Source organism: Phyllostomus hastatus, unplaced genomic scaffold (assembly GCF_019186645.2).
Source record: "Phyllostomus hastatus isolate PE091 unplaced genomic scaffold, TTU_PhHast_1.1 phas_contig_524, whole genome shotgun sequence".
Taxonomy (NCBI): Eukaryota; Metazoa; Chordata; class Mammalia; order Chiroptera; family Phyllostomidae; genus Phyllostomus; species Phyllostomus hastatus.
Genome location: NW_025333900.1, coordinates 12211114 through 12237630, shown reverse-complemented (window position 1 = coordinate 12237630; position 26517 = coordinate 12211114). Strand labels below are relative to the sequence as shown.

At 36.2% G+C, this 26517-nt stretch overlaps 1 protein-coding gene across 3 annotated transcripts in view; it reads left to right on the top strand.

Moving 5' to 3' along the window:
- Positions 1-26517, top strand: part of DCDC2 (doublecortin domain containing 2) — a 178762-nt gene that overhangs the window by 44238 nt on the left and 108007 nt on the right. For all 3 annotated transcript variants that reach the window (XM_045847163.1, XM_045847162.1, XM_045847164.1), the window contains 2 exons: positions 24387-24463; positions 24595-24726. In XM_045847163.1, the coding sequence (XP_045703119.1) occupies positions 24387-24463; positions 24595-24726 (209 nt within the window). The remainder of the gene's footprint in view (positions 1-24386; positions 24464-24594; positions 24727-26517) is intronic.

Sequence of the window (26517 nt, the reverse complement as noted above, 5' to 3'; positions counted from 1 at the left end):
TTTGTTGTTGTTGTTGTTATTGTTCATTTCAACCTGTCTCTTGGCTTCCAAAGAACAGAGGCTAAAGTTTCTTTGAAACTAAACCCAAAGCCAAATGCGATCACAGGCAGAAGTGTTTAATTTTATTTTAGTTACAAATGAAAACCATCATTGGGTGTCCCAGGAGGTATTTTTTTTCTTTTTACACTTTAAGTGAAGAGTTGGTGGTGGCTGATTATTGGGAGCAACAAGGGTGGCTTCCTATGTGTCAGATGTTTAGTTTAACATTACAGGTAACTTTTTATTTGGAAATAACTTTAGACAAAAGTGCCAGATGGTACAGAGAATTCCTTATATACCTTACTTCACCCAGCTTCCTCTGTTTATATACATCGTATATAACCATAGTCAAGTTCTTGAAAGCAGGAAATTAAAATTGGCACAATCACCTAATTTACAGACCTTACTTGAATTTTGTCAGTTTCTGCACTACTGTCTTTTTTCTGATCCAGGATTCAATCCAGGTTCTTGCACTGCATTTAGCTGTCCTGTTTCCTAGTTTCTACTTACGTTACTGTTCCTCCAGTTTTTCATAACTTTGAGAACTTTGAAGGTCAGTTATTTTGTTGAATGTTCTTCAATGTGGTCTTGTCTGACTTGTTTTTGAGGTTATTTTTTTTGCAAGAATACAGGAAAATGATGCTATGTCCTGCTCAGTCCATTGTATCAGAGGGTACTGTTGGGGAAATACAATTAAAAAAAATCATCTCTTAATCCAGAAATCCTCTCCACAGAGGCTGTAGAGGAAGAAAACACCTTTATTATTGAATGAAGAAAGCAATCACTTTTATTATCGTAAGTGTTAAACCAGAATTTGATACACATCACAGCCAGTCCACTAAGAGACTGCAGAGATAGAAAGAGACCTCACCCTTTTATGCAGTGAATCAGATGCAACCCACAGCAAGCATGTTTTCCTGGCAAACTATAACCGCTCTTCCCGTAGAGGACTTGACAGCACTATCTGGCACAGTTCGTTCTGTGCTTACCCTGTAGTTGGGGTGACCATCTGTGTTAGCTAATCGGATTTATCCAGAAGGTAAGCTGCCCATAGCTTTATGATGGGAAGTAGTTTTGCCACTTGGAGCAAGGTGTCGACCAAAGTTAGGCCCCCATCCTCCCACAGAAACTGGGGAGTAGGGGTGTTGTTTCCCCTGAAGTTTACATTATAGGTCCTTGAGAAAGACATTCCTGGGTCATCAAGGTGACAAAAGGATATCTAGTCTTCAAAAGATTTTGTATATAGTTCAAAGGGAGGAGAAAGTGCTTACGATGGCAAGTTTTCTAAAGTAAATGTTCTGAGAAAAAAAGTGGGTGGGGGAATCTCTTAGTTTCATCAGAGGAAGTTAATCCTCTGAATTTGTATTTGTCCTCTGAATACATGATGTAGATATGCCCTCTTCCGGGACATACCTGCTTTGATCAATTGGTTAAGGTGGTGTCTGCCCGGTTTCTTCACTGCAAAGTCACTGTTTTTTTTCCTGTAATTAAAGATGCTTATTAATTACAAAGTCACTTTGTAATTAATAAGCATCAAAGTGACTTTGTAATTAATAAGCATCTTGTGGGGAGATAACTTGAGACCATGCAAGTGTGCTGTCCCTCCTCATTCAGGGTTTCACCCACAGATTCTATTATTCATGGATGAGTCTTGCCTGTAAAACTTATTTACATGATGTTTGTCTATTGATGATTTTCTGTTTTCATCATTCCTTATCCATTTATTAGTTGGAATTCTCTGTATAGAAGACTTGTCCTTTCTCTTTATTTATTTAATCATTTATTTATATCAGTATAGACTCACAGATATTTATTTTATTCTCTGGGTTAAAATCCAATACTGTCATTATTAGTTTTGTTACTTAAATTATCCCTGCTTTGGCCACTGGGGATTCTTTCAGGATGGCCTTTGATTCCTTTTAACATGCCATTTTCTGAGCATGTCACTACTCTCTGGCACCACAAAATGTCCCAGGCTCATCTTCTTTGTTTCCTTCTCAGTCCTAGCTCCTTTTATTGGGGAATGGTATTTAGAAACCAACATCTGGGCATTAGGTGTGCTTGCTACTGAGAAGTCAAGAAAATATGTGTATGTATGCAAATACATATGAGGGGGACCCCCAAAACCAGAATTATCTTTTGGAAGGTGGGCCCCTTATTGTACAGGTTCCCTTCACTAGATGAGTGTTCTAGGAACCCATCTGTATCAGTGTACCAGCTGGTGGTGTTGTGAGAGGCTGAGAAGCTTCAGTGAATTTTTTTTGAAGGCTCTTTCAGTGTGTTTGCCCATTTCATGATGGGTGATTTACAAGCACACTTGCTCACACTGCACTGAGTGTTCAGCAGTTTTTGACAGAAAATGGCATGACCCTCCCATGCCTTACCCTCCCTATTCACTTGACCTTGCCCCAAGTGACTTTTTTTTTGTTTCTCCAGATGAAAAACTCCTCAAAGGGAGGTTTTTTGTCAGTGTGGAAGAGGTGAAACAAAAAATGATAGGAGTACTAAAAGGCATCAAAATCCACTAGTTCAAAAACTGTTTTGAGCAGTGGGAAAAATGTCTTGATAGGTGCATTGCATCAAATGGAGAGTACTTTGAAGGTGACTGAAGCTTAAACATGTAAGAATAAATACACAGTTTTTTTATAAATAAATTCAGTTATTGGTTCCACCTTGTACGTCTACATTTATTTCTCTATCCCTCCATCCATGTATATATGCAAATATTCACTTAAACTGAGCTCACACTGACACCTCCAGTTCCACACCAGCACCACAGAATTCATTCTAGCTTTTCCCAATCCTTATCTGTAACTTCTTTTCTAAAAGTGAAAAACCTACTCTCATTATCCACAATGTTGTATTTGTTCAGTTTTAATGTACACACAAAATAGTTTTAGAATTGCTAACCTATGCCTCTCTGAGAAACATTTACTTAGGTAGAGTAACTACTTGTATAGTTCTTTTTCTCTTTATCCTTCCAGTATAAGTAAGAATACAGTTTTTCCCCCTTACCTTAGGTCACTGATTTCCTTCCTCATCCATTTCAGTGTGGTTGTGTTTATTTGTAACAGGTTTATTTGTTGCTGTTTATGCTCTATTTTGAGTCCCTCGCCCACACATCATGGTTGAGTTTCATTATTTGCCTTGGTCCTAAAAGTCATAAGCTGTGTCAAAACGTACACTGAGGGACACACCCCTTCTTTCTGTCCATCCCCATATTCTTTACACCTGGTTCCTGTCCAATCCCTGAAAGAAACAGTTTTCCTTAGCTCTATCCTTCTTTTCATCCTATTTACACACACTCACAGATGTATTTTTAATTTCCTTCCTACATGAAGGACCCACAGCATAGATATTGTCACTTTATCTTTCACTTAACAATATTTCCTGAAATCTCTCTGAAGAGTCACACAACAATCTCATTCTTCATTGTGCCTTCAGAGCCCTACATGGTACTCCCACACGGTACTTCTCTCAACGGTTCCTGTGTGTGTGGGTGTCAGGTTTCTAATATTTTGCAGTTACAAACAGGACTGCAGCAATTAACCTGTACATAGTCTTTTTATATTCTCTGAGATGTCCGTTTATGATAAATTCTTAGAAGTGGAACTGCTGGGTCAGGAGATACGGGAACCTGCAGTTGTGTTCGACAGTGCCCCGCTCCTCCCTGGAAGCCCTGTGCCAGTTTACATGCCCATCGTCAGTGACCCGTGTGCCTGTCTCCACAGCATAGAAAACAATGTGTTGTCAGGCTTTTTAATAGTTTTTAATGATCTGATAGGTAAGAAATTGTATCTTGGTGTTGTTTTAATTTCTCTAATTAAAACTTTGAATATTTTCATGTGTTCAAGTGTTACTTTTAGATTTTGGGGGGTCAGTTCCCTTTCTTTTCTCCATGTCAGGTTTTTGGTCCATCATTATTCAATTTTTAAGAGTTCTTTGTATATTAAGGCTATGAGTTGTCTGTGGTATATCTTGCTAATATTTTCTCCTTGTTTGTTGTGTTTTGACTTTGCTTATGGTGTTTTATGATCATGGAAAATAATTTTTTTATTTTTATGTGGTCAAATTCATAAGTATTTATTGAAGTCATAATTAGAAATCCTTTTTCTATACCAGTGTTAAAGAGGAATTCACCCACGTTTTCTTTGGGGACTTGTATAGTTTTATTTTTCACTTTTATATCACTGTTCCATTTTGAGTTTGCTCCTGTCTATGGTGTGAGATGAAGATCTAATTTTATCTTTTTCCAAGGATATCCAGGCTACTCATCTGTCTCAGCGTCATTTATTAAAAGCCTATTTTTGCTCCAGTGATTTGAGATGCCCACTTTGTCATATACTAACTTGCAATGTATGTACTTTGGTCTATTTCTGGGCTTTCTAGTGTCTTCCACTGGCCCACTCATCTCTTCCTGCAGAAGTACCATCCTGCCAAAGTTAATTTTTAAAATTATATTTTTAAAAAATAATGATCAAAATAGTAGTTTAGAATAAGTAAAAAAACCTTTAGAGTGAAAACTATATTGTCCCTAAGTAAAGCATTCAAACAATGGGATTTTATTTTTGTAAATTCTTTTTCAGGTTTTCTCCATATATGTCTGTCTTTCTGTATCTATATATGTAGGAATTTTTGTTTTTTATTTAGTAAAACTTGTGGATAAACATATATGTATTTATACATATATAAAGTTGTTATCATAGACTACATATTTTATGCAAAGATTTTCACAATATTTCATTTAGATTGTTATTCATGTTTTTCATATATGTAGTCTTCATTTTTGATGGTAATGTATACTGTTTTATTGAGTTGATGTTGTAAGTTACTGTACTTAATATAATTATATTTAGATACTTTCCCTTGTTTTCAGTATGTAATATTCTAGTCAACATCTTCATGCATGTAGATTTTTCTACTTCTGAATTATTTTATCAGGACAAATCAGTAAGAAGTTCAGTGTCAAAGGGCATACATAGCACATTTTATGCTTCCAAGTGCATAATTCTAGGGTTTTGAAAAATATCATATTAAATTAAATTGTTATCAGTAGTGTAGTTTTGCTTCAAGTTTTCTAGTATTGGAGGAGTGTTTTTTGATTGTTCTCAAGAGTATGTAGTTTAGATTTTCTTAAAGTATTTGAATTTGGCAGTATTTTGGCATGTATTTCTCTGACTTAAAAATTTTTCTGTTGTTAAGAAAAAATTCAAGCAATTTCTTGGAAACAGAAAAGTAAGACAGTAATTTAGTATGAATTTCCCCAGGTACCAGTTATATTGGATGTCCAGCCCACTGACCTGGTGCAGATGTGGTGATTAATTTCCATGGGCTCAGTCTTCCCTCTCCTTTGCCCAGCCAACCTACTCTGTGCCCCTTCTCATCAGCAAAGTCCCATGTGAGTCCTCTCCTGGTTGGGGTCCACTCACTCATTTATGAGCCTGTACATGCAACACATGTAGTTACGAAACTTCAGAGTTCTGCCCTTGACTAGTTTCTTGAGTTTAGCTGCTTCTCTGCTTCCGGGGAGGCTGGAAATCCTCTTTCTCCTTGTCCTAAATGCCTCCTGCATGTCCTGGATTTTACATATGTATATGTATGGTAAGAAGCTTATCTTAAGTCTATTCCTTGTTTCCTACAGAGATTAATAATGCTAAGCAGAAGGAGTCCTCTCCACTCCTTTGCCTGCATTTCAAGTCCTTAACTCACTTCAGTTGGTTTCTAGCCCTTGCATTCCTGTCATAATGCTCCATCAAGCTCTCCAAGGATGTCTGTGGTGACCAACTCAGAGGGTGTTTTCCTGTCCTCATCTTAATCTGTCTCCTAGCATCAGATCCTTCTCTCTTAACTTCTAGAACATTGCAGTCTTTTGGTTCAGCTCTTATTTCTCTGTCCACTTTTGTTCCATCTTCTTTGGAATTTTTTCCCTTGTATTGTTCAACTCCAACCTTGGTCTTGAGCCCCTCTTTTTGCTTTCAACTCCCTTGGTGAGCTCATTCAGGCTCATGGTTTTACATGCCATCTATATGCTCATTATCCGAAAATCTGTATCTCTAGCCCTGACTTCTGTGAGCTCCAGCTTGCCTATGTGGATGACACCTCTGCTTGGAGGTCTCATAGGCATTTCAAATGTAATGTCCAAAACTAAACTCTTGATTCTGCCGCCAGTGCAATTTTTTTCTTCTGTCTCATAAGTAGCAACTATTTTATACCCAGCTGCTCAAACTCTCTTTCCCTTACTATCAAGACACTTCTTCCAGCAAGTTCTAATTTCTACCTCTAATTTATATTTCAGATCTACCTATTTTTCTCCTTAGTCATCCCCTAGGAAAAGCTATCCCTCACTTGTATAACTCAACAACTTTCTTTTTGGTTTCCTTGCTTCACCATTGCATTCTCCAATCTACTCTCCATATAGCAGTCAGAATGATCTTTGAAAATATCTGCAGTAGGGTGTAATTGCATTTAAACTAAAGTCCAGCCTTCTTGCATTGGTTTATGAGGCCCTGCATTGTGCCTGCCAGCTTGTCCTTCTCTCTTACCTACTACACCCCAGGTGCTGCAGCCTCCTTTTCATTTGTAAGTGTGTTCCTCTTGCTTTCTTTATAGGTTTGCACCCCTGTTATATCTCATGACAGCTTCATTTTCCTCAGAACCCTTTTCATAGTTTTTGATTACATGTATTTTTGGTTTAGTTTCTTATATTTTGTTTGTTATTGATCCCCTATGTTATTTTATGGGCTTCATGAGGACAGTGATCTTGACTTAATGGACAAGTGATAAATGTCATTGAATGACCCTCTATGCTGACAGGTAAACTATGAGATGTTGAGATGATTTTAATGCACACAGCTTCAAATTTCATAATGTGAGGTGCCTCTTAGAACTTGCATATTCCTTTGGAAGTAGCGTCACCTGTGGGTGGCTTTCTTTCTTCTTGGCATTTCTTCTCGGCTTCCTGTGTCCACAACTACTTCAGTAATGGTTGGTGGTTGATATGCGTGCCTTGATTCCTGGGAGGTTCCTTCATTTGAAAGTACTTACTAAGGAGCTACAGAAACATGTGTTATCTGGGATGATTTATGAGACTGGGTATTTGGAAAAAAGCATAGGTAGGTATGTATTATTTTATAGCCTGAAACCTTGACCTTAAAGCATATTCCTGGAAGATAAAATGTGTTTCATCAGTACTTCTATTAGGGAAGTATAGTAGTTAAACAAAAATGGGAAAAGAGGACATGAACTTTTGAGGCTGGATGAATTTAAGAGAGAAACATGCCTAAATTTTTAAATTTAGGTTGTAATATTAGTCCAAGAAAAATATATTTCTTTTAAAAGGTCTCAAGCATGTTGCACTAGAACATCAGATAATTTTGGTGCAGGTAGTGATATGTGGTCACTACAAGTATCTTTTAACCTCTTAGACAGAACAATGCATGTCAGTGGTGTCGCTGGTCTGCTGTGAATGGTATCAAGTATTGCAGCCAGTTAGGAAGCATTTCTGGTCTTCAGGACGTCTTTGAAACATTGACTCTTGTTATTCAAATTTAATTACTATCATCTTTGCTTTGGGAAGTGTATGGTTGTTTATGTGCTATCTTGGTCAGCCATTGAAACTGAAGTTTATAGATGATTTTATCAAAAACCTAGTTAATTTTCCATATTTCTCTAACAGTTATGAGATGATATGTGTATCCCATTACATTTTGGTGTACACAAGGATGTTTTCTCCCAAATCACAGAGATGCCAATGGCTTTAGCAACTCTTTCACACTTAGGGTTAGCAAGGTCATATTTATCATGGTTTAATTTTAAAACATTTTTTCAAGGTAAGTTGTATTTTAATAACACTTTAATATTTTTGGAGAATGTGAGACCCTGAAGGAAATTTAGAGACTATCAAAATGCAATCCCCTTATCCTACAGTTTAGCATGCAAGACTACACAGGTTGGTGAAGGGGCTTGCCTCGGGTGACTTAGTGAAGTGTTGAGCTTCCCTGGGCTTGAAGCTGACTCCCAGAGCAGCGCTACTGAATAATGCTGTGCTACTTACTCATTCCTTTACTCCTTTGCTGTCCCCCACTCCCACATTCCACCCCACACATAAGCTCAATGAGAGTGCAGGCCCCTGCCTGCTCTCTATAGTACTGAGTCCTCGGCTCGGGGCACAGAGCCAGGGCAGTGTGGGAGAAAAACTAAGTGTTGCTAAAAATGTTAGTGGCACTTCCCGTGCTATCAGTTGGTGGGTTAATAGTGTGTTTAGTATTTCTGAAGGACTGAATGTAGATCATGTACAGCTGGCACATTCTTCAGTGGGAGTCCTGGGGACTAAATGACTTATTTAAATGCAGGTGGAAGCTGCATTCCACCCACACAAGGGCTGCCCCTGCATACTCAGCATTGTTAGCTTTCATCTTGCTGTTGTTATGTATACACTTCCAGGTGCTCTGCATTTTCAGTGGAAATTTTACATTCCATTGCCTAGATTGGTTTGGTCACCAAAATCCTGTTGGGAGAACAGAAGAAAATAACAATGGTGAAAAGTAAACATGACTAGTGAGCTAGGGAGGAATACAAAAGAAAAGAGATAATTAAAAAGTTATTTTTCAATGCTTGGTTAGCGGTAAGTTCCCGTAACTTCTTCTAAGAATTCTCCTGGGTTAATGGGTTATTTTTTAACTTTATGGGGGTCATATTATTCTCTTAGTATAACATTACGGAAACCCATGCAGACTTAACTTATGAATGCCTTAAAAATGAGCCAACTCTTGTTCAGTTTCCCTATAAGATAAAGTGGCCACTGCAAATAATTACTGTAGAATAAAGTTAGTAAATGTGAGGTTAATATTATACAGAATGCTTAGGATTATCTGATTTTTAAAAATAGTCCACAAAGTACAATAAAGAGAAAATTAAAACAGAATGCCAATAGTTTAAAAATATGTGGTATGCTGGGAAATTGATCTGATGTGTTAAAATTGGTAAAAATTGATGGGTATATTTTTTAAGGGAAGAAGACTTAACAATATGGACATTTTATTTAAATATGTGCTTACACTTAAGTGTTGCCAAGGAAGATATTACTTATCATAGGTATCTTATCCTTTGGGTCACTTATTTAGATGTTATTTTTAATTTTTTTAAATTTATTTTTCTTTGTGGAAAGGTTTTAAATAACCGATTTTTTATTTATTTTTAAGTATTTTTTATTGATTATGCTATTACAGTTTTCGCAATTTTTCCTCCTTTATTCCCCCTCCACCCTGTCCCCCCAACCTTCCAGCATTCCCCCTGCCCTTAGTTCATGTCCGTGGGTTGTACATATAAATTCTTTGAGTCCTCTGTTTGCTATACCATTTTTTATCTTTCCCCATCTATTTTATGCCTACTAATTATACTTCTTTCCTGTACCTTTTCCCCCCTATTCCTCCCTTTCCCCTCCCCTCTGAACTCCCTCTGTGTGATGTCCATTTCTCTGATTCTGATCCTGTTCTGGCTGTTTGCTTAGTTTTTGTTTTCATTGTTTTTCTTTACTTTTAGGTTCATTTGTTGATAGTTTTGAGTTTGTTATTTTATTTATATTTTTTAATCTTTTTTCTTAGATAAGTCCCTTTAACATTTCATATAGTAAGGCCATGGTGATGATGAACTCCTTTAACTTGACCTTATCTGGGAAGCACTTTATCTGCCCTTCCATTCTAAATGATGCATTGCTGGGTAGAGTAATCTTGGATGTAGGTCCTTGCCTTTCATGACTATTTGAAGTACCTTAGTGATGATGTACCTTAGTGTGTTCCTCTTTGGGTACAACTTCTTTGGGACTCTCTGAGCTTCCTAGAAGTCCATTTCCTTTGCCAGATTGGGGAAGTTTTCCTTCATTATTTGTTCAAATAAGTTTTCAATTTCTTGTTGTTGCTCTTCTCCTTCTGGCACTCCTATAATTCAGATTTTGGAATGTTTCAGGTTATCCCAGAGAGTCCTCAGCCTCTCTTCATTTTTTTTGATTCTTGTTTCTTCATTCTTATCCAATTGGATGTTTATTTCTTCCTTTTGTTCCAAATTGTTGCTTTTAATCCTGATTTCCTTCTTGTCACTGTTGGTTCCCTGAATATTTTGCTTTATTTCATTTTGGGTGTCTTTCATTTGTTCTTTCATCTTTTGACCAAGTTCAATCAGTTTTGTGAGCATTTTGAATACCAGGGCTTTAAATTCTCCATCAGTTAGGGTGGCAATGTCCTCCTTGCTTAGTTCTGAGGTTTTGCTGTGTTCTTTCATTTGGGCCATATTTCTTTCTCTTGGCGCAGCTGATAGGTGGTGAGGGGGTGGGGCTTTAGGTATTCACTTGGGCAGGGCAACCCTCTTTGCTGCCTTTGGGGGAGGGGCCAGAGAGGGAGCAATGCAGCTTGCTTGCTCGTCTCTACCACACTTCCCAACAGACTCTCCCATTAGACTGGAAGTATCTCCCAAGGTGGCAACCCCAGCCATAGCCCACAGTCAGCTCTGAGTCTCAATTTTCCCTTTAAGTCAGTTCCTCCCACACAGCTCCACTGAGCTCTGCAGTCAGCCCCACCCCTCAGCTGCCTGCCCTGCGGGGTCCACCTTAGTGGTCTGGTCATTCTGGTTGATTTTTTCCTTAATTCCTTGGTTGTCAGAGTTCCATGCAGTTTGATTTTCTGGTGCTTCCAGTTGTTTATTAATTTTAGATTGGTTGTTATCCAACTTTTGGTTGTGAGAGGAAGTAAAGGGTTTCTACCTACACCTCCATTTTGGCCCGAACTCTGGATGTTATTTTTTAGAGCAGTTTTAGGTTCACAGCAAAATCGAGAGGAACATACAGATTTCTCAGTGTATACCCTACATGCCCAGCCACCCCCATTATCATTATCCCCCACCAGAGTGGTGCATTGGTTACAACTCATGAACCCACATTCAAAATTTGTTTTGAGTTGTTTTCCTGTTTTATTTTAGACTAGTTCAAAAGACAAATCTGTAAACTGATCCATTGTTGGTGGAAAAATAACCCTCTGAATAAGAGATGATAAATCACACCCAGCAGATGAACCCTAGGCCTTCCTCAGGGAATCAAGCCCTGGACTGGGTGCAACAAACATGGGGACCTGCAGAGGACCCAAGCTCAGATGAGTAGTTTCATCAGCTCATAGAAACTAATTGCACCCTTTTGGGAATATTCTACACAGCTTGTTCATTATAATTAGAGATATCTTTCATAACTAGGTTCTTACTGAGGTTTAAGTGGTTGGAATTTTTATTATTATATGACAATGCTGATGAAAACATTCCCTCCAAATTATTTAAGTGGCTGGACTGATTTTGCCACCAGGCCTTTCTGGAATTTCTATGAGTTTTAGGGTTTAAAGGATTTCAGTTTTCATTCAATTGGGATTCCATAAATTATGCTGATATAATCATGTAAAGAATATTTGACAGGTGCTAGAGAAGGAGAAACTTAAGTGCCCTTGAAAAAATACTGAGACCACTGAATAAGAGTGCAGTCTAGCTACACCAAATAAATAAATATTTGCATATCTTCATTGTATAATTCAAGAAACATCTCATTTAAATGGGTGCAAATATGTGTCTATTCTTTCTACTAGTGGCCAGTTACTGTCTTGAGCAATGTTAACAGTAGGAATGAACCCTGGACTGGGAAGCAGAAGAAGTGGATTCTTTAACTGCTTCCTTGCTTATCGTGTGCCTTTGATGGATAGAGAGGCTCATCTTTTCCCACCTACAGCCAGAATAATACTAACCTCTCAGTATTATTTTGAGGAACAAGTGTCACTATAAGTGAAAACATTCTATAAATTCTGATGTGTTTTACAATTTTAAACTTAGTTGAAAATAGCTCTTATAAAAATATTGTGAAAGTCAAGGTAACATGAAAGTTATTTGATACAGTTTTAGGCATGGTATATGCTCAAAAATTGGTTCAAATTTTATTTAATTAAATAAAATTGTTTTATTGAATGAATTCTACATATAAAAGCACCATGAATTGGTCTTTGCTAGGTTCTTTGCTAAAATAACAAAAAAGGAGAGGTGGCCCATATAAATATTGATAATATGAGGGGAATATGTTATACCTATGAAAAATGTTCTATGAGCTATTCAGACAAAATGATATGGAATTTCTGAGGAAAGGGTTACACCCAGCTGAGTGAGGGGTAAGGACAGAATTGTGAGAAGTGAGGTCAGGGTATGGCAGGATGGCCCCAACTCCATATGACCCCGAATATTCAATTCTAACACATGTTGACTTTATATGAAGTCAGTGGCACCCTTGGAAGCTGTTTGCCTGGGGAAGTCACGTGTTTGCCTCTGTGCTTCAGGAAGGCTAATTCAGAAGTAAGTAGATGTCTTACTTGTGCTGGAAAGATGCTGGAGGTAGAAATACTGGTTGGACCATGCTGGATATCAAGATGTGTGAGCACCTTGACCTGGGCCATGGGGTGTGTAGAGGAGGAGACATATGAAGCAAATTTGAGGAGGAAGAAGCTGTTGGACTTCATCATTGTCTGTTTGTAGGAGTAATGATGTGTCTTATGGTAGATTTTTTTCAACTGCCTTAAAAATTGCAGGAGATTTTTGCAAATTTAATAATGCAAAAAAGAAATTCTTATAGTGACTGCTGAATTGATGAGAGTTTAGGTACAAAAGACTTTACAAATCTTTGCTTTAACTGTCTGTTAGCAGTTATAAAGAATTAGACATGTCTAGTTGGTTATATAGGTTTGGTGTCTGTAGAGGGATCTGAACTAAAGATTGAGATTTGATGTAAATGAGAAAGACTGGGCTGTGATAGAGATTTGATCATCATTAGCAAAATGATGTTGATAATAAAGAACACTGGATTGGATAAATTTGGCCAGGGAGAGAGACTTTGCTTGAGTTACAAAGAGAAGAGGGCAGAGATGGAGCCCTGGGGGAGGCACCAACACTTAGACATGGTCAGAAGAGGAGTCCTTTGTATGAGAAAGTGAGAGTGGTCACTGGAGGATGGAGTTCAGACCACATACACTGCGCTGTGATGGAGTTTCCAGGTGACATTCCTCGTTTATTTTTTCTTCCATACCATACAAGATCAAATACCCAAAATATTTGGGAACTATACTATTTCAAATTAACAACATTTCTGAAGCTTAATTTTCTTAGTCTAAAAGAACACAATACTAGAAAAAGATATTTTAGTATGTTAGATATTGTATAGGGTATATTTTGTAAGAAATATCCAAGTTTAAAATATACATTTGTTTCATTTTTATCATTTAAAAAAATTAAATTTTGTTTCCATTATCATTTAGTCCCCTTATACTCTGCCCCCCTGCAATTACCATACCTTTTTCTATGTCGATGAGGCCTTCTTCCTTTTTGCTCAATCCATCTACTCCCTTAAATCCCCCTCAATAGCTGTCATGCTGATCTCTATCTGTGAGTCTGTAATTTGCTTATTAGTTCAGTTTGTTCATTAGATTCCACATATAAGTAAAATCACATGGTATTCATCTTTCTCTGACTGAGTTATTTCACTTAGCATAATGTTCTTCAGGTCCACCCACACTGTAAAAAGGATAAACCTTTTTCTTTTTTATGACCAAGTAGTATTTCATTGTGTAAATATGCCACAGGTATTTTATCTACTCATCTACTGAATGGCACTTGGGCTGCTTCCATATCTTGGTGATAGTAAATAATGTTGCATTGAACATAGGGGTGCTTATGTTCTTTTGAACTAGTATTCTGGGGTTCTTTGGATATATTCCCAGAAATAGGATCTCTGTGTCAAAGGCAGATCCATTTTTAACTTTTTGGAGGTATCTGCATACTGCCTTCCATAGTGGTTGCACCAGTTTGCATTCCCACCAACAGTACAAAAGGGTTCCCTTTTTTCCACATTCTCACCAATACTTGTTTGTTAATTTACTGATGATCACCATTCTGATAGGTGTGAGGTAGTATCTCAATGTGGTTTTAATTTGCATTTCTCTGATTATTAGTAACACTGAGCATCTTTTCATATGTCTGTTAACCACCTGTATGTATCAGAAAATTATAAGACACTGAAGAAAGAAATTGAAGAAAATACAAATAAGTAGAAGGACATACTGTGCTCATAGATAGGAAGAGTTAGATCATTAAAATGTCCATACTACCCAAAGCAATCTATAGATTGAACACAATTCCCATCTAGATTCCAATCTTACATGTCACAGAACTAGAACAAATATTTCAAAAATTTATATAGCACTACAAAAGGCCCCACATAGCAACAGTGATCCTGAGAAAGAACAAATTGGGAGGAATCATGTTACCTAATATCAAACTATACTATAAAGCCATAGTAATCAAAAGAGCCTGGTACTGGCATAACAACAGACACATAGATCAACAGAACAGAACAGAGATCCCAGAAATAAGCCCATACCTTTTAAATAAGGCCATAGTCAATTAATATTCAACAGAGGAAGTAAGCACATACAATGGGCTAAAGATAGTTTATTCAATAGTGTTGGGAAAATTGGACAGATACATGCAGAAAAATGAAACTAGACCACTTTTTACGTCACACACAAGAATAAATTCAAAATGGATTAAAGACTTAAATATTAGACCTGAAACTGTAAAAATCCTAGAAGAAAACATAGGCAATAAAATCTTGAACATTGCTCATAGCAATATTTTATCAGATATATCTCCCCAGGCAAGGGAAATTGAAAGAAAAAAATAAACTAATGGGGCTACATCAAATTAAAAAGTTTTTGCACAGCAAAGGAGATCATCAACAAAATAAGACAACCCACAGAATGGGAGAACTTATTTGCCAATATATCTGATAGAGTGTTAATATCCAAAATTTAAAAAGAACTTAGAAAACTCAACACACAAAAACCAAACAATCCAATTAAAAAATGGACAAAGATCATGAATAGACACTTCTCTAAAATATACATTAAAAATCCTTTAATATAAATGTGTTATGTAAATTAATGGAACAAATGAGCATTATGTATCCCTTGTAATCTTTCATGGATTGATAGAAAACCTGCATTTCCTTGAGTAATATCTGTATGGTATATGTTTTTGTCCTCTTTAAATATATTCATGTCTTTGTATTTAAAGTGTGTCTCTTGTAAACAGTGTATAGTTGGATCTTGTTTCTTTATTCAATCAGTCCATGTCTGTCATTCTATGGAAGTTTTTTGTTTATTTGCATTTACTGAATTATTGGCATGATTTGTTTCGAGTGTATTATATTATTGTTTGTTTGTTCCACCTAACATTTAGTTTTTGTTCCTTTTTTTCCTTTTTTAGATTCATGGAATTAAAAAAAATTACTGCATTTTATCTTTCAGTTGGATTTTTAGCTATGCCTCTTCATGATATTTTTTTAGAGTTTACATTGTGTGTCCTTAACTTATTTAGTTTGCCCTCAAATAATATTTCACCAAGTCATTAACAATGAGGAACTTTACTGCAGTATACTTTAATTTACCTTCATTTGTACCTTGGCATTGTTGTTAAATATTTTCCTTCCAAATATTATAAACCCTGTGAGTCATTATTATTCTTTTTGCTTTAACATAATCTTTAAGATTACAAAAATTTAAGACTTTAAAATTACAGTTTTCATTTCAATGTCTTTAATAATTTTGTGCAGGTCCAGACATTTATTTTGAATTACATCTCTTCAGTCTGAAGAACATTCTTTACAATTTTTGGTAGTGTGGGTCTGCTAACAAAATTATTTTGGCTTTTGTCTGTCTGTAAAAAATGTTTTAATTTTACTTCCCATTTTGAAAGGTATTTTCTCTGGGTATAAAATTCCAGGTTAACATTTTTTTCTTTTTGCACTTTAAATATAATATTTCATTATTTTCTGGCATACATTTTTTTTTTCTGAGAGAAGCCATCATAAATCTTCATGTTAGTCCTCTGAATTAAATGTGTGTATTTTCTCTTATTGCACTTTGACTATGGTGTGACTTGGTGTGGGTTTTTTAGAAAAATTTATCCTGATTGTGGTTTACTGAAGTTTTTGGATCTTAATTGATGTCTTTCATATTTTGGAAACTTTTGTCCATTTTCTTCTGTAAATATTTCTTCTAGCTCATTCTCTCATCTCCTTGACTGCAATTACACACGTTAGATCATTTGTTTTACATATCTCTGAATCTCTAACCAGTTTTATTTTTTTGTGCTTTACCTTGAATAATCTTTGTCTTTGAGTTGACCCATCGTTTCTTCTATTGTGCCTAATCTGCTATCAAGCCTGTGGAATGACTCCTTTATTTCACATACCCTGTTTTTTAGTTCTAGAATTTTCATTGGTTATTTTTAATTTCTGGGCTAAAATTTCCCATCTTTCATCTATTTTTTTCGACACATTCTATTGACTTAACATACTTATAATAAATGTTTAAAAATCCTAATTTGCTAATTTCAACAGCACAATCATTTGTGAATTTGACTATATTTTCCCTCTGATAATAGGTCATATTGTCCTGTTTATTTACATGTTTTATAATTTTATTGTATACTGGTCATTTTGTGGAAATTGAAAGTAGATAATATTTACTCACAGGAAAAGCACAACCCTTTTTTCTCGAGCTGCTGGTGTGAGGGGTTGATCTCAGTGTGATCCATCACAGAGTTGGGTCAGACTAAGTTGCAGCTTTAGTTGGTTTATGTGCACCAGTGGTTTCAAACATTTTGTGGGCAAAATTAGAGCTTGCTCTCTCTCCAGCAGGGCTTTGGGTTTTATACTGGTGAAATTCTAGAGAAATCTCTCTGCTTTTATTTCAAGTGTTAGCTGTTTACATCCTTGAAGATTTACCTCTCTCCCTCTCTGCTAGCTGCCCCACCCCACAGCTGTCCACACCATGGGCTTTCCTCCATTGCTCTTTTACCCTGCTCTTAGCTTTGTCACACTTCTGTGCACGTAAAGAAGGTGCTGGGGGAAGAATTGGTGGGCAGTGTAGACTTGCTCTTGGGTCTCTCTGTCATGCCAGCCCACACATAGGCTGGCCATTTATGGGAAGGTGTGTTCCTCTGCCTCCTGTGCTCCTGGGGGTGAAAGCAGCTCTCGGTTTCCTCTCAGCAGCTCTGAGAGAATAGGCTCATCTCTCTATGGAATTTAGTTCATTTAGACTTCTTTGCATCCTAAGCTTTTCGATACATTTTTAAAAATTATGATTTCTAGCTTATCTCTCAGTTTTTGTTGTCATGTTAGGAACAATAGTCTTCTACAACTTTCTACCTCCAGAGATCAAAAGATCTCTTAGTTTACTTGAAAATGGAAGAAAAACACTGAAATATTTAGTGATGTATATATAATCTTAATGACCCAAGCACAGTAGATGCATTTTAGTTCTCAAATTTTGTACCAATTATCAGAATTTATTTCCTTAGATAGGAAAAAAATGGCAGATTGTCTCTAGGGTAAGCTATTTTCTTACTCTGGTGTCTTTTAAAATGTTTTTTTCCCTTCTCATTTATCAAAAGTGGTGAAAACTGATTAAATTTTTTGCAAAGGACTTTGTGCTCCATTTTGATGCTGTGTTCTGTCTTTTTAAAGTAGCAACAAAATTTCCTCAAAGATTACCCTTTTGAGAACTCATTTTTTCTTAAATTCATAGAATAAGGAAAATAGAGTCAAAGCATCTTTGTGCAGGTTGGCCCAAAGTTTGCAAATAAATCACTTTAGTATTTAACTTTTTCCTTTATATTCAAGTCTGCTTTATGGATAGTCACAAAGTCCTCATACATTTTTTAAAAATAAGTGTTTATATATGATTTAAGTATGAGTTTCTAAATTGCACAGTAACTTTTCACAAGAGGTCAGTGGTCATTGGGTTTTTGTGATGGTGTTTGTTTAACAGCATCATTTTCTCTGGTCCTTAGACTGAGTTTGTTTGATTTTTTTGGTTTAGGGTTCTACAGATGGTAAATGCTGAGATTTAAGGCAGATGGATTCTCTGAAGCATGCAGACTACAAACCCCAGGGGGTTATATTGTCACTTCATTAATTAGCTCATAGAACATTGCTTTGGGCTAGTTTAGTAGGATTATCTCTGTTTTTACAGATTAATAAAATGGGATGTGAGTCATTGAATTGGTGGTGATTTAGTCCTGGAATTTAGAATTTTAGACCTTTAGTCAGTTATTCAGCTTGTAGATTTTAATCTTATTATTCCAAATATATATTTTCGCAACAACAATTTAGTTCACTGAGTTATTTTATAAGAAATAGATTCATATTTTCAAGTCATGAAGGTTTTAACTTGAATTTTACCCAGCTGCTGTGATGTCTTGCTATGTGTCATGTGGAATTCATGAACTTAAAGTAAATTATTGATACATACTTAGAGTCATCATTTTCACATGAAACATTGATGGAGAGTTTCATTTGTTTTACATATGATTTAATGTGGAATGGCCATTAGTAACATAAATTCAACATGAATAGGGTACCAGAGACAGCGTGACGTATTGGAAAGCACATGTGACTGTTACCAGAGACTTGGGCTGGAGGCTTGGCTTACTCCATTCTAGCCCAATGAACATGGGTAATTCACTTTTTCCACCTTTGACTTTGGGAATATTTCTAAGAAGCATGTTAGCCATTATTTAGTCTGTCTGTCTATCTATTTATCTGACTCAAGGAATGACTCTTCTCTCTGGTTCACCAGGCTCACATACTTCTCAGTGTCCAAGTAAACTGGGTTTTCTAAGGTATCGTTGGCCCAGTGCAGACTGAAGGCAGAAGTTAGCTGTAAGTGTATCCTACTCTTGCTTGGTGCTGATTCCCTCACCGACTGACAACACCAAACAGAAGTATTAGCTCGGCTGGGTCCAAAGTTTGAGTTTTAATTTATATATTTTCATTTCATTTGCATGGTCACAGATTGCACAACTAACGCTGGTCAGCCTGCTCACCAATGAGAGCCTTTCCTAGTACAAAGGGGTCTGGGTGGGAGGACCTCATAGTCCATCCCTATAAATGTAACTCTCTGTAACTTGGTATGTTGACACTCAACATTATTCTCATATTTTAAAGGGCAGGGGAAGTCTATAGGTTACTAAGAAAATTTATAAATTTAAACACCTAGTTTATTATGTTTCTTATTATCTAACCATGATGTCTCTAGATTAGCACCAAGTGACCAATACTTAATCCCTGAATTGGGCTCTACAAAAGCTCCCTTAGTGTAGTGAATTTAGCTTAATTTATTATTAATTAAGTTTTTGCTTAAAATGCCAAGTAGAAAATGCATTTTAAAGGAAAAATGGTATTGTTTTCCAAAAAGTTTCAGTTGTTTTATACAGTGATCTTGCATATTTTTTTTTCAATTCAGATGTATTACTTGGATCATTTCTTTAGATTCTTTTATTAGTATATCCAAAAACAGACTAATTCAGTTATTTCAACTATAATGACTCAAAGTAATATATAGTAAAGATTAATGTGATAATTCATTGGATAAATCATGAACCTTTGGGCAATACTTTTGTTATGCTGAATGAAGACAACAGCTTCAAGCAGATGGTTTGCTTTAATTCAAGCAACAACTTTTAGACCCAGAATAAAGTTATATAATTATTTTAAAACTCATGTGTATTTATGAAATTCTGTATGTTATAAATATGTATGCTCTGTTGAAAAGTAGCATATTTTAGCCAACTCAATACAAGTTCTAAAATTATTTATTTATGTAACATATTCATCTTTATCTTGACTTTAACAATCCAACAAGGTATTAAAATCAAGGTTGGCAGGTGAGACTTTTGAAAAATTAACAACTGAGTATAAACTATGGTATTATAAAGTATAGTACTAGTTAATATTGAGAGTCAGTAAAAAGTAACAAAAGGAACAAGAAAATGAAAATCAAATAAATCAAATGTACAACAGGTCAGATGATGGTGTTATGGAAAAAAAAATAAGTCAGGCAAGGGCAGCAGAGAACCAGGGATGTGGCAGCTGCTTTAAATCAATTGATCAGGGAGGCAGTATAGTGCTATTGAAAAAGTGTGGAGGGTTTCAAAAGGAAGACACTGTTAGCACAGGCAGAGTTAGAAAGGCTTGTTCTTCACACAGGTAAAGACTTATTTGCAGCTAAGCATGCTGAGCCTTACAAATAAACACTTTGATGGGAAAGGGATTTGTAGTCATCTAAAGGCATTGTACACCGCATCTGGCCTTATAACAGCATTCCTTATAAATCAATTTATCTTATAGTATAGTATGAACTAAATAAATCAAGGGACTCTTGAGATAGGAGTAAGCTGGCAAGAAATTCCATTTAACAAAAAAATCACTTATCCTTTATTCAGCAAGTTCTCGATTTTAATAATTTATTCTATAGATATACTTACATATTTGTGCAAGTAAGTATTTTCAAGGGAACATATCATGACATTATTTGCAATAGCAAAAGTTTAGAAACCATCATTATGGGGCAAGTTAAATAAACTATGACATAGTCATAGAGTGGGATATACACAGCTCTTAGAAAGAATGAAGCAACCTTTACCCTAAGTACTAATATGGAACAGTCTCCATGATACATTTTAAGTGAAAAAAGAAAGGTGCAGAAGAAGGGGTGTAGCAGGATATCACTTGCATTTAAAAATTATACATACATAAGATAATACGCATGTGTATGTATAACCTGTCTTGGAAGGAATGTTGCAACTCGGTGGTTGAGAACAGGAGTAGGAAGGACACTTCCATCTTGCTGTATGCCCCAGTTTACCATTTAAATTTTGTTTAGATGCCTGCATTACATATTAAACACTTTTTTAAAAAAAGTTAACATCACTGTAAATGTTAGTTTAGGTCCAAGAATGTCTGGGTTTAAAATGTAAAATTATTATGATTGAGTTAAAAATGTTATATTCAGTATTGGAGTATTTTTCTTCTATGTTGTTCATTGAATCCTTATACCTTATTCATCTTATACCCAATTATTTGTATCCTTTTATTCTCCCCATTTTTCCTACCTGCCCCTCCCCTGGGAAATTGCTCTTCTACTCTCTCTATGATTTTGACTTTTAGAAAAAAAAAAGATTACATATATTGGGTTGACCAAAAAAGTTTGTTTTTCTTTTTTTCCGTAAGATGGCTCTAGTAGCACTTAGTTGTCTTTAACTTCATTCGTAACAATTTTGTTAGATTGTTTTGTGACAGCTGTCATATCAGCATGCATTTAAAAGAAACATCAAAATTAATGAATTTTTGTGTAGTCATTTTCATATTGAAGATGGAAGAAAATATGCAACATTTTCAGATATTATGCTTTATTATTTCAAGAAAGGTAAAAATGCAACTGAAATGCAAAAAACAAAAAGATGTGTGCTGTGTTTGGAGAAGGTACTGTGACTGACCGAACATGTCAAAAGTGATTTGCAAAGTTCTGTGTTGGAGATTTCTCACTGGATGATGCTCCATAGTCGAGTAGACCGGTTGAAGTTGATAGCAATCAAATGGAGACATTAATTGAGAACAATCAATGTTATACCATGCAAAAGATAGCCAACATATAATCAAAATACCTAAATCAATAAAGTTATTGGTGAAAATGAAATATGTGTCTTTTATTTTATGAAAAAAAAACATACAGACTTTTTGACCAACCCAGTAAGTGATATTGTGCAGTATTGGTCCTTCTTTGGCTTATTTCATTGAGCATAATGTCCTCAAGGTCCATCCATGTTGTCACAAGTGGCAGAATTTCCTTTTTCTTTGTGGCTAGATAATATTTGAGAGAGAGAGGGAGGTAGAAAGGGAGGAAGGGACAGGGAGAGATCTCATATTTTGTTATTCATTTATTCATCAATAGGCACTTAAGTGGTTTCTATGTCTTGGCTGTTGTGAATAATGCTGCAATGAACATGAGGCTGCAGGTACCTCTTCAAATATCCTCTTCAAATGTTGTTTTCCTTTCCTTTGAATAAATACCCAGAAGTGGGATTTTTGGATCATTTGGTAGTTCTTTTTTCAGTTTTTGGAGGAACCTTCATAATGTTTTCCATAGTGGCTAAATCAATTTGCATTTCCACCAATAGTGTACAAGGATTTACTTTCCTCTACATCCTTACCAACACTTATCTCTTATCAAGGAGCTTACTGCTCCCCTATGTTTTCTTTTAGGAATTTTGGGTTTGGGTCTTACATTTAATCTTTAATCCACTTTGACTTGATTTTTTGTGTATGGTGTAAGATAGTGTCCCAGTTTCATTTTTTTGTATGTGGTTGTTTAGTTTGCATGAAAAGACTGTCCTGTCTCCATTGTACATATATTCTTGACTCCTTTCTTATAAATTAATTGACTGTGTACTTGTCTGTGTGGGTTTGTTTCTGTGCTCTCCATTTTGATCCATTGGTCCATGTGCCATAAATTAGAGCATCTTTTAATTAAATTTTATCAAACATTTATTGTATAGCTAGCAGATACTGCAATGATTTTTTTTAATAACCAGTGAGAGAAAGATTCATGCCTTTTGTTACTCTCAAAATGGCATATTTTAACAAAGGAAAGAGTCCTAAAAATTATTTAGGCTTAATATTTGATCTGTAAAATAACTAATAAAATGTATAACAAATAGTTAGAGGTTCATAGATATGGGTGCACCAAACTTGGTCCTTTATTATGTGTGATTTTAGACTAATGAATTATGTTCTAATTTCTTCATTTGTAAAATGGGGCAGTAGTGCTACAGGGCATGGCTTTGATGATTAAATGACATATAATGCTCGCAGATTACTTATTACTGTGTATTCCTTTAAATATAGTACAATAAATGTTAGCTATTTTTATTAATCAGTTTCCTATGCTTATAGCTTTTCTTTTTCAAATCAGGAAGGAAAAGCCCTAGAAGGAAAAGTGCCATCATCTATACTATAGTAGCAGTAGCAGTTTGAGACAGAAAGCTAATGCAGAATAAATAGAGAAAGACAAGTGCTAACTGAGCTGGGCCCAGCAAATAGAGAAAGGATGGCACTGTAAACAGAGGGGCAAAATGAACTAAGGCATGGCGGTAGCTGTGTGGTGTGTTTTGGGAATGGAGGGGAGTAGGCTTGTTTGACTGAAGTGCATGACTGGTGGGAACTGAGTAAGCAGTGGCTGGCCATGGGGGTTCTTACAGGCTATGTTTAAGAGCTGCTCATTATCTTTCAGTGGTAGAAATGGAGACCAGATAGCAGGGGATGGAAGAGAGGATGGGGCAGGAGGAAGTGGGAATATGAAGGATGAAGAGGACAGATAGGACAGATAGGGACAGAGGACAGATAGTGCTTGATAGGGCCAAAGGGCCAAGGAAATTGAAGATACCATATGGGTTGGAGAGGCCTAGATAATTTATGGGAAAATAGAGGCATTAGGGGAGGGGACAAAATCCAGGTGGGAGTTAGCTTTGTAAAAGGATACAGATCCTTCTTCCGCAACAGGCAGAAAAGGCGAAAAGCAGTGAAGGTATAGATGAGTGGGCTGGGCAGGCTATGGGGGTTGAAAGGCTGCATGACTTGTAAGCTCTATGATTGAAGTTTGGAAGGAAATAATCTGCTGAGAGTGAATGTGTCTGGAGTGGGACGGTAGGGCTTAAGATGAGAGCAGGGGATTGGGATTATCCACTTTAGGAAATGTAAAAAGTAATTCACTTGGGAGGAGGAGGAGTCTGGATGATACAGAAGCTTTGTCAAGGTGTGGGTACCTCCTGGGGTCATGTGATTCTTGCTAACAGCAGCCTGCACTCCAGAAGCAAAGAAGATGGAAAGATGACTAGTCCCACCCAGATACAAGGAGTTCAGGAACTGAGGGTGCTGGTTCAAGGGCGCTGATGGATAGGGGAAGAAGCAAAGTCAAGAAAGGGTGATGGAGTCAGTCTAAAGAGACTAGGATGAGGTCAAGAACGTGTGGGGTCTAGATTCAGGGAGAAGGTGAGTGAGGAGAGGTGGGAAGATAGGATGTGTGGCTGGAGGAGGAACTTTCAGTGTTCTATATTTTATAGGGTTATCTTATTTTTGTTTTACAGAAAGCATTGTTTTAAAAAGTTGCCTTGAAATTCTCACCACAGCCCAACAGTTTCTGTGTTGGCACAGACCATGAGCAGTGTTTCCAGGAATTCAAGGAGGTTTTTCTTGAGAGCTTTGTGAAGGCCACTCAGCACGGATAGAGGGCGAGCCCAGAGTGTTTATATAAATGGGAAAAAGCAAGATTTTACCATAGGCACAACAGGTCTCAGCCAGTTCCCTGGAAATCTATAGTATTTCCTCAATAGAAAAAGCAACTAACATAAGCTCAGTGATTTGTATTTCTTTGCTTTTAAAGGTAAAACCAGTAATCCACAGCAGGATAAATGTGTCAGCTCGATTTAGAAAACCTCTTCAGGAACCCTGTACTATCTTGTAAGTTCAAGGCCTTTACAGTTCAAATTGAAATTGGCTGGTGGTTTCCTTTTGGCTTGGGGTTTTCATTGTAGCTTTAACAGCATTACTGTTTCAAATGGTGTGGCTCACTGGCTTTGGTTTTTGTCCAGCCTCATAGCAAATGGAGACCTCATAAGCCCAGCTTGTCGCCTCCTCATCCCTAGAAAAGCCTTGAATCAGTGGGATCATGTCCTGCAGATGGTCACGGAGAAAATAACTCTGAGGAGTGGGGCTGTTCACAGGTAAGTCAAAATAATCTTGTGAGTGGATGGTTTTCAGAACTGCTGACAATGTTTCCAGGAGGCTCCCAAGCTGCTGGTCCCAAACTTGAATTTTGGCTCACCACTTAGGCTCTATATGGCTCAGCTTCTCTATCTTTATATAATAGTACTTACCTTACAGGGTTGCTTTAAGGAATAAGATAACGCACATAAGGAGCTTAAAATAGTTCTTGGCACATAGTAACATGTCAACAAATATTAACTAGTTTTATTCTTCTGAACGAACAAGCAGCATTCTCTTTGTTGAGAACTTTTTTTTTTTTAGTGAGCCAGCTTCTTGGCTCTTAATTAACTGTCCTTTTATTTAGGAGATGTTTATGATTCTTTTATGGTCCAAACTATTTGCCTGGCATAGAACACCAGACATCAGGAACTGTTAGTGGATTTAAGGAAGAGGCAGGTTAGAAAGGGTAATCAAGTGGGGTTTTTTAAATTTGAGAAATCAAAAGCATTTTTTCTCAATTTCTGAATTTTAAGTGAAGATTAAAATCAGGGCTTTTTAATTGTGAAGCCCATGAAATTATCCCTTGATGGAGGCTGACTTATTTTCTTAAAGGTGGGAGGGTTACAAATAATATATACAAGTACAGATACAAGGGTTACAAATAATATATACAAATATATATATATGGGGGTATATAAATACTTGAACTCTAATCAAGAATTTTCTGGTAGGTCTTGAATCCTGTCTTCACCCCAATCTCTCTAACATACTCAGCAGGTAGAATACACCCCTGCTTTCAAGATTTTATGCCTGTTTTCATGGCTATGTACCTATCTATAGACACGTGATAAAAATAAATTCTCAAATGATTATACATTATGTCTTTCAGTTTATTGTGCATACATATTCCTATATATTAATATATGTGGTCTCATAGCCATTTAGATTTTAAATATAATTAGGTATATATAAATATATATTTAATGTATAAATATAATTGAATGTAATACTTCACATGTAGTAAAAAAACATTTCAAATAGGACAAAAGATATAAATAAAAACTATTTCTCTCCCCTCAGGGTTCCCAGTCCACCTTCCCAGTACTTTTCTGTATTAACCAGACATATTCCGTATGTGTAGAAACCCATGCATCTTTTATTTTTTTTAAACACACATAGGAACACACATACACACATGAGTAAATATATAAGTATACCTTACTTTTTTACTGTAACAACAAATCTTGGAGATTTCTGTTAGCACAAATAGTTCTATCTTGTTTTTTTAATGACTACAAAATATTTATGAGTGTGCCCTAATCTACTTTAACAGTCTACCCTTGATGGAAACTTAAATTTCCGATATTCCATATATACATGCTCATGTCTTTGTATATACGTAGAGTTTATCAGCAGACTAAGGTCTAGAAGTGGAATTGTTGTGTCTAGTGGTAAATGCATTTTAAATTTTGATAGATGCTGCCTATGGTCCTTCAACGAGTTTGTACTAACTTGCACTCTCACTAAAAGTGCATGAGCGGGCCGGTTTTTCATACTCACACCTGTGCTGTAAAGTTAACATTTTGTCTTTGTAGTCATGTTGAGTAGTATTTCATTGTTGATTTTTTAATTTACTTATATACAATAATGACAGCTATTGAGTATTTCTTCTGTGTAATTATTCCAAGTGCTTTATATTTTTAAATGTAATTTAGCAATCCTATGAGGTAGGTAGTGTTATTATTCTCTTTTAATGAAACATGAGACACAGAGAGGGAAAGTTACATGCCCAAGATTATGTAGATAGT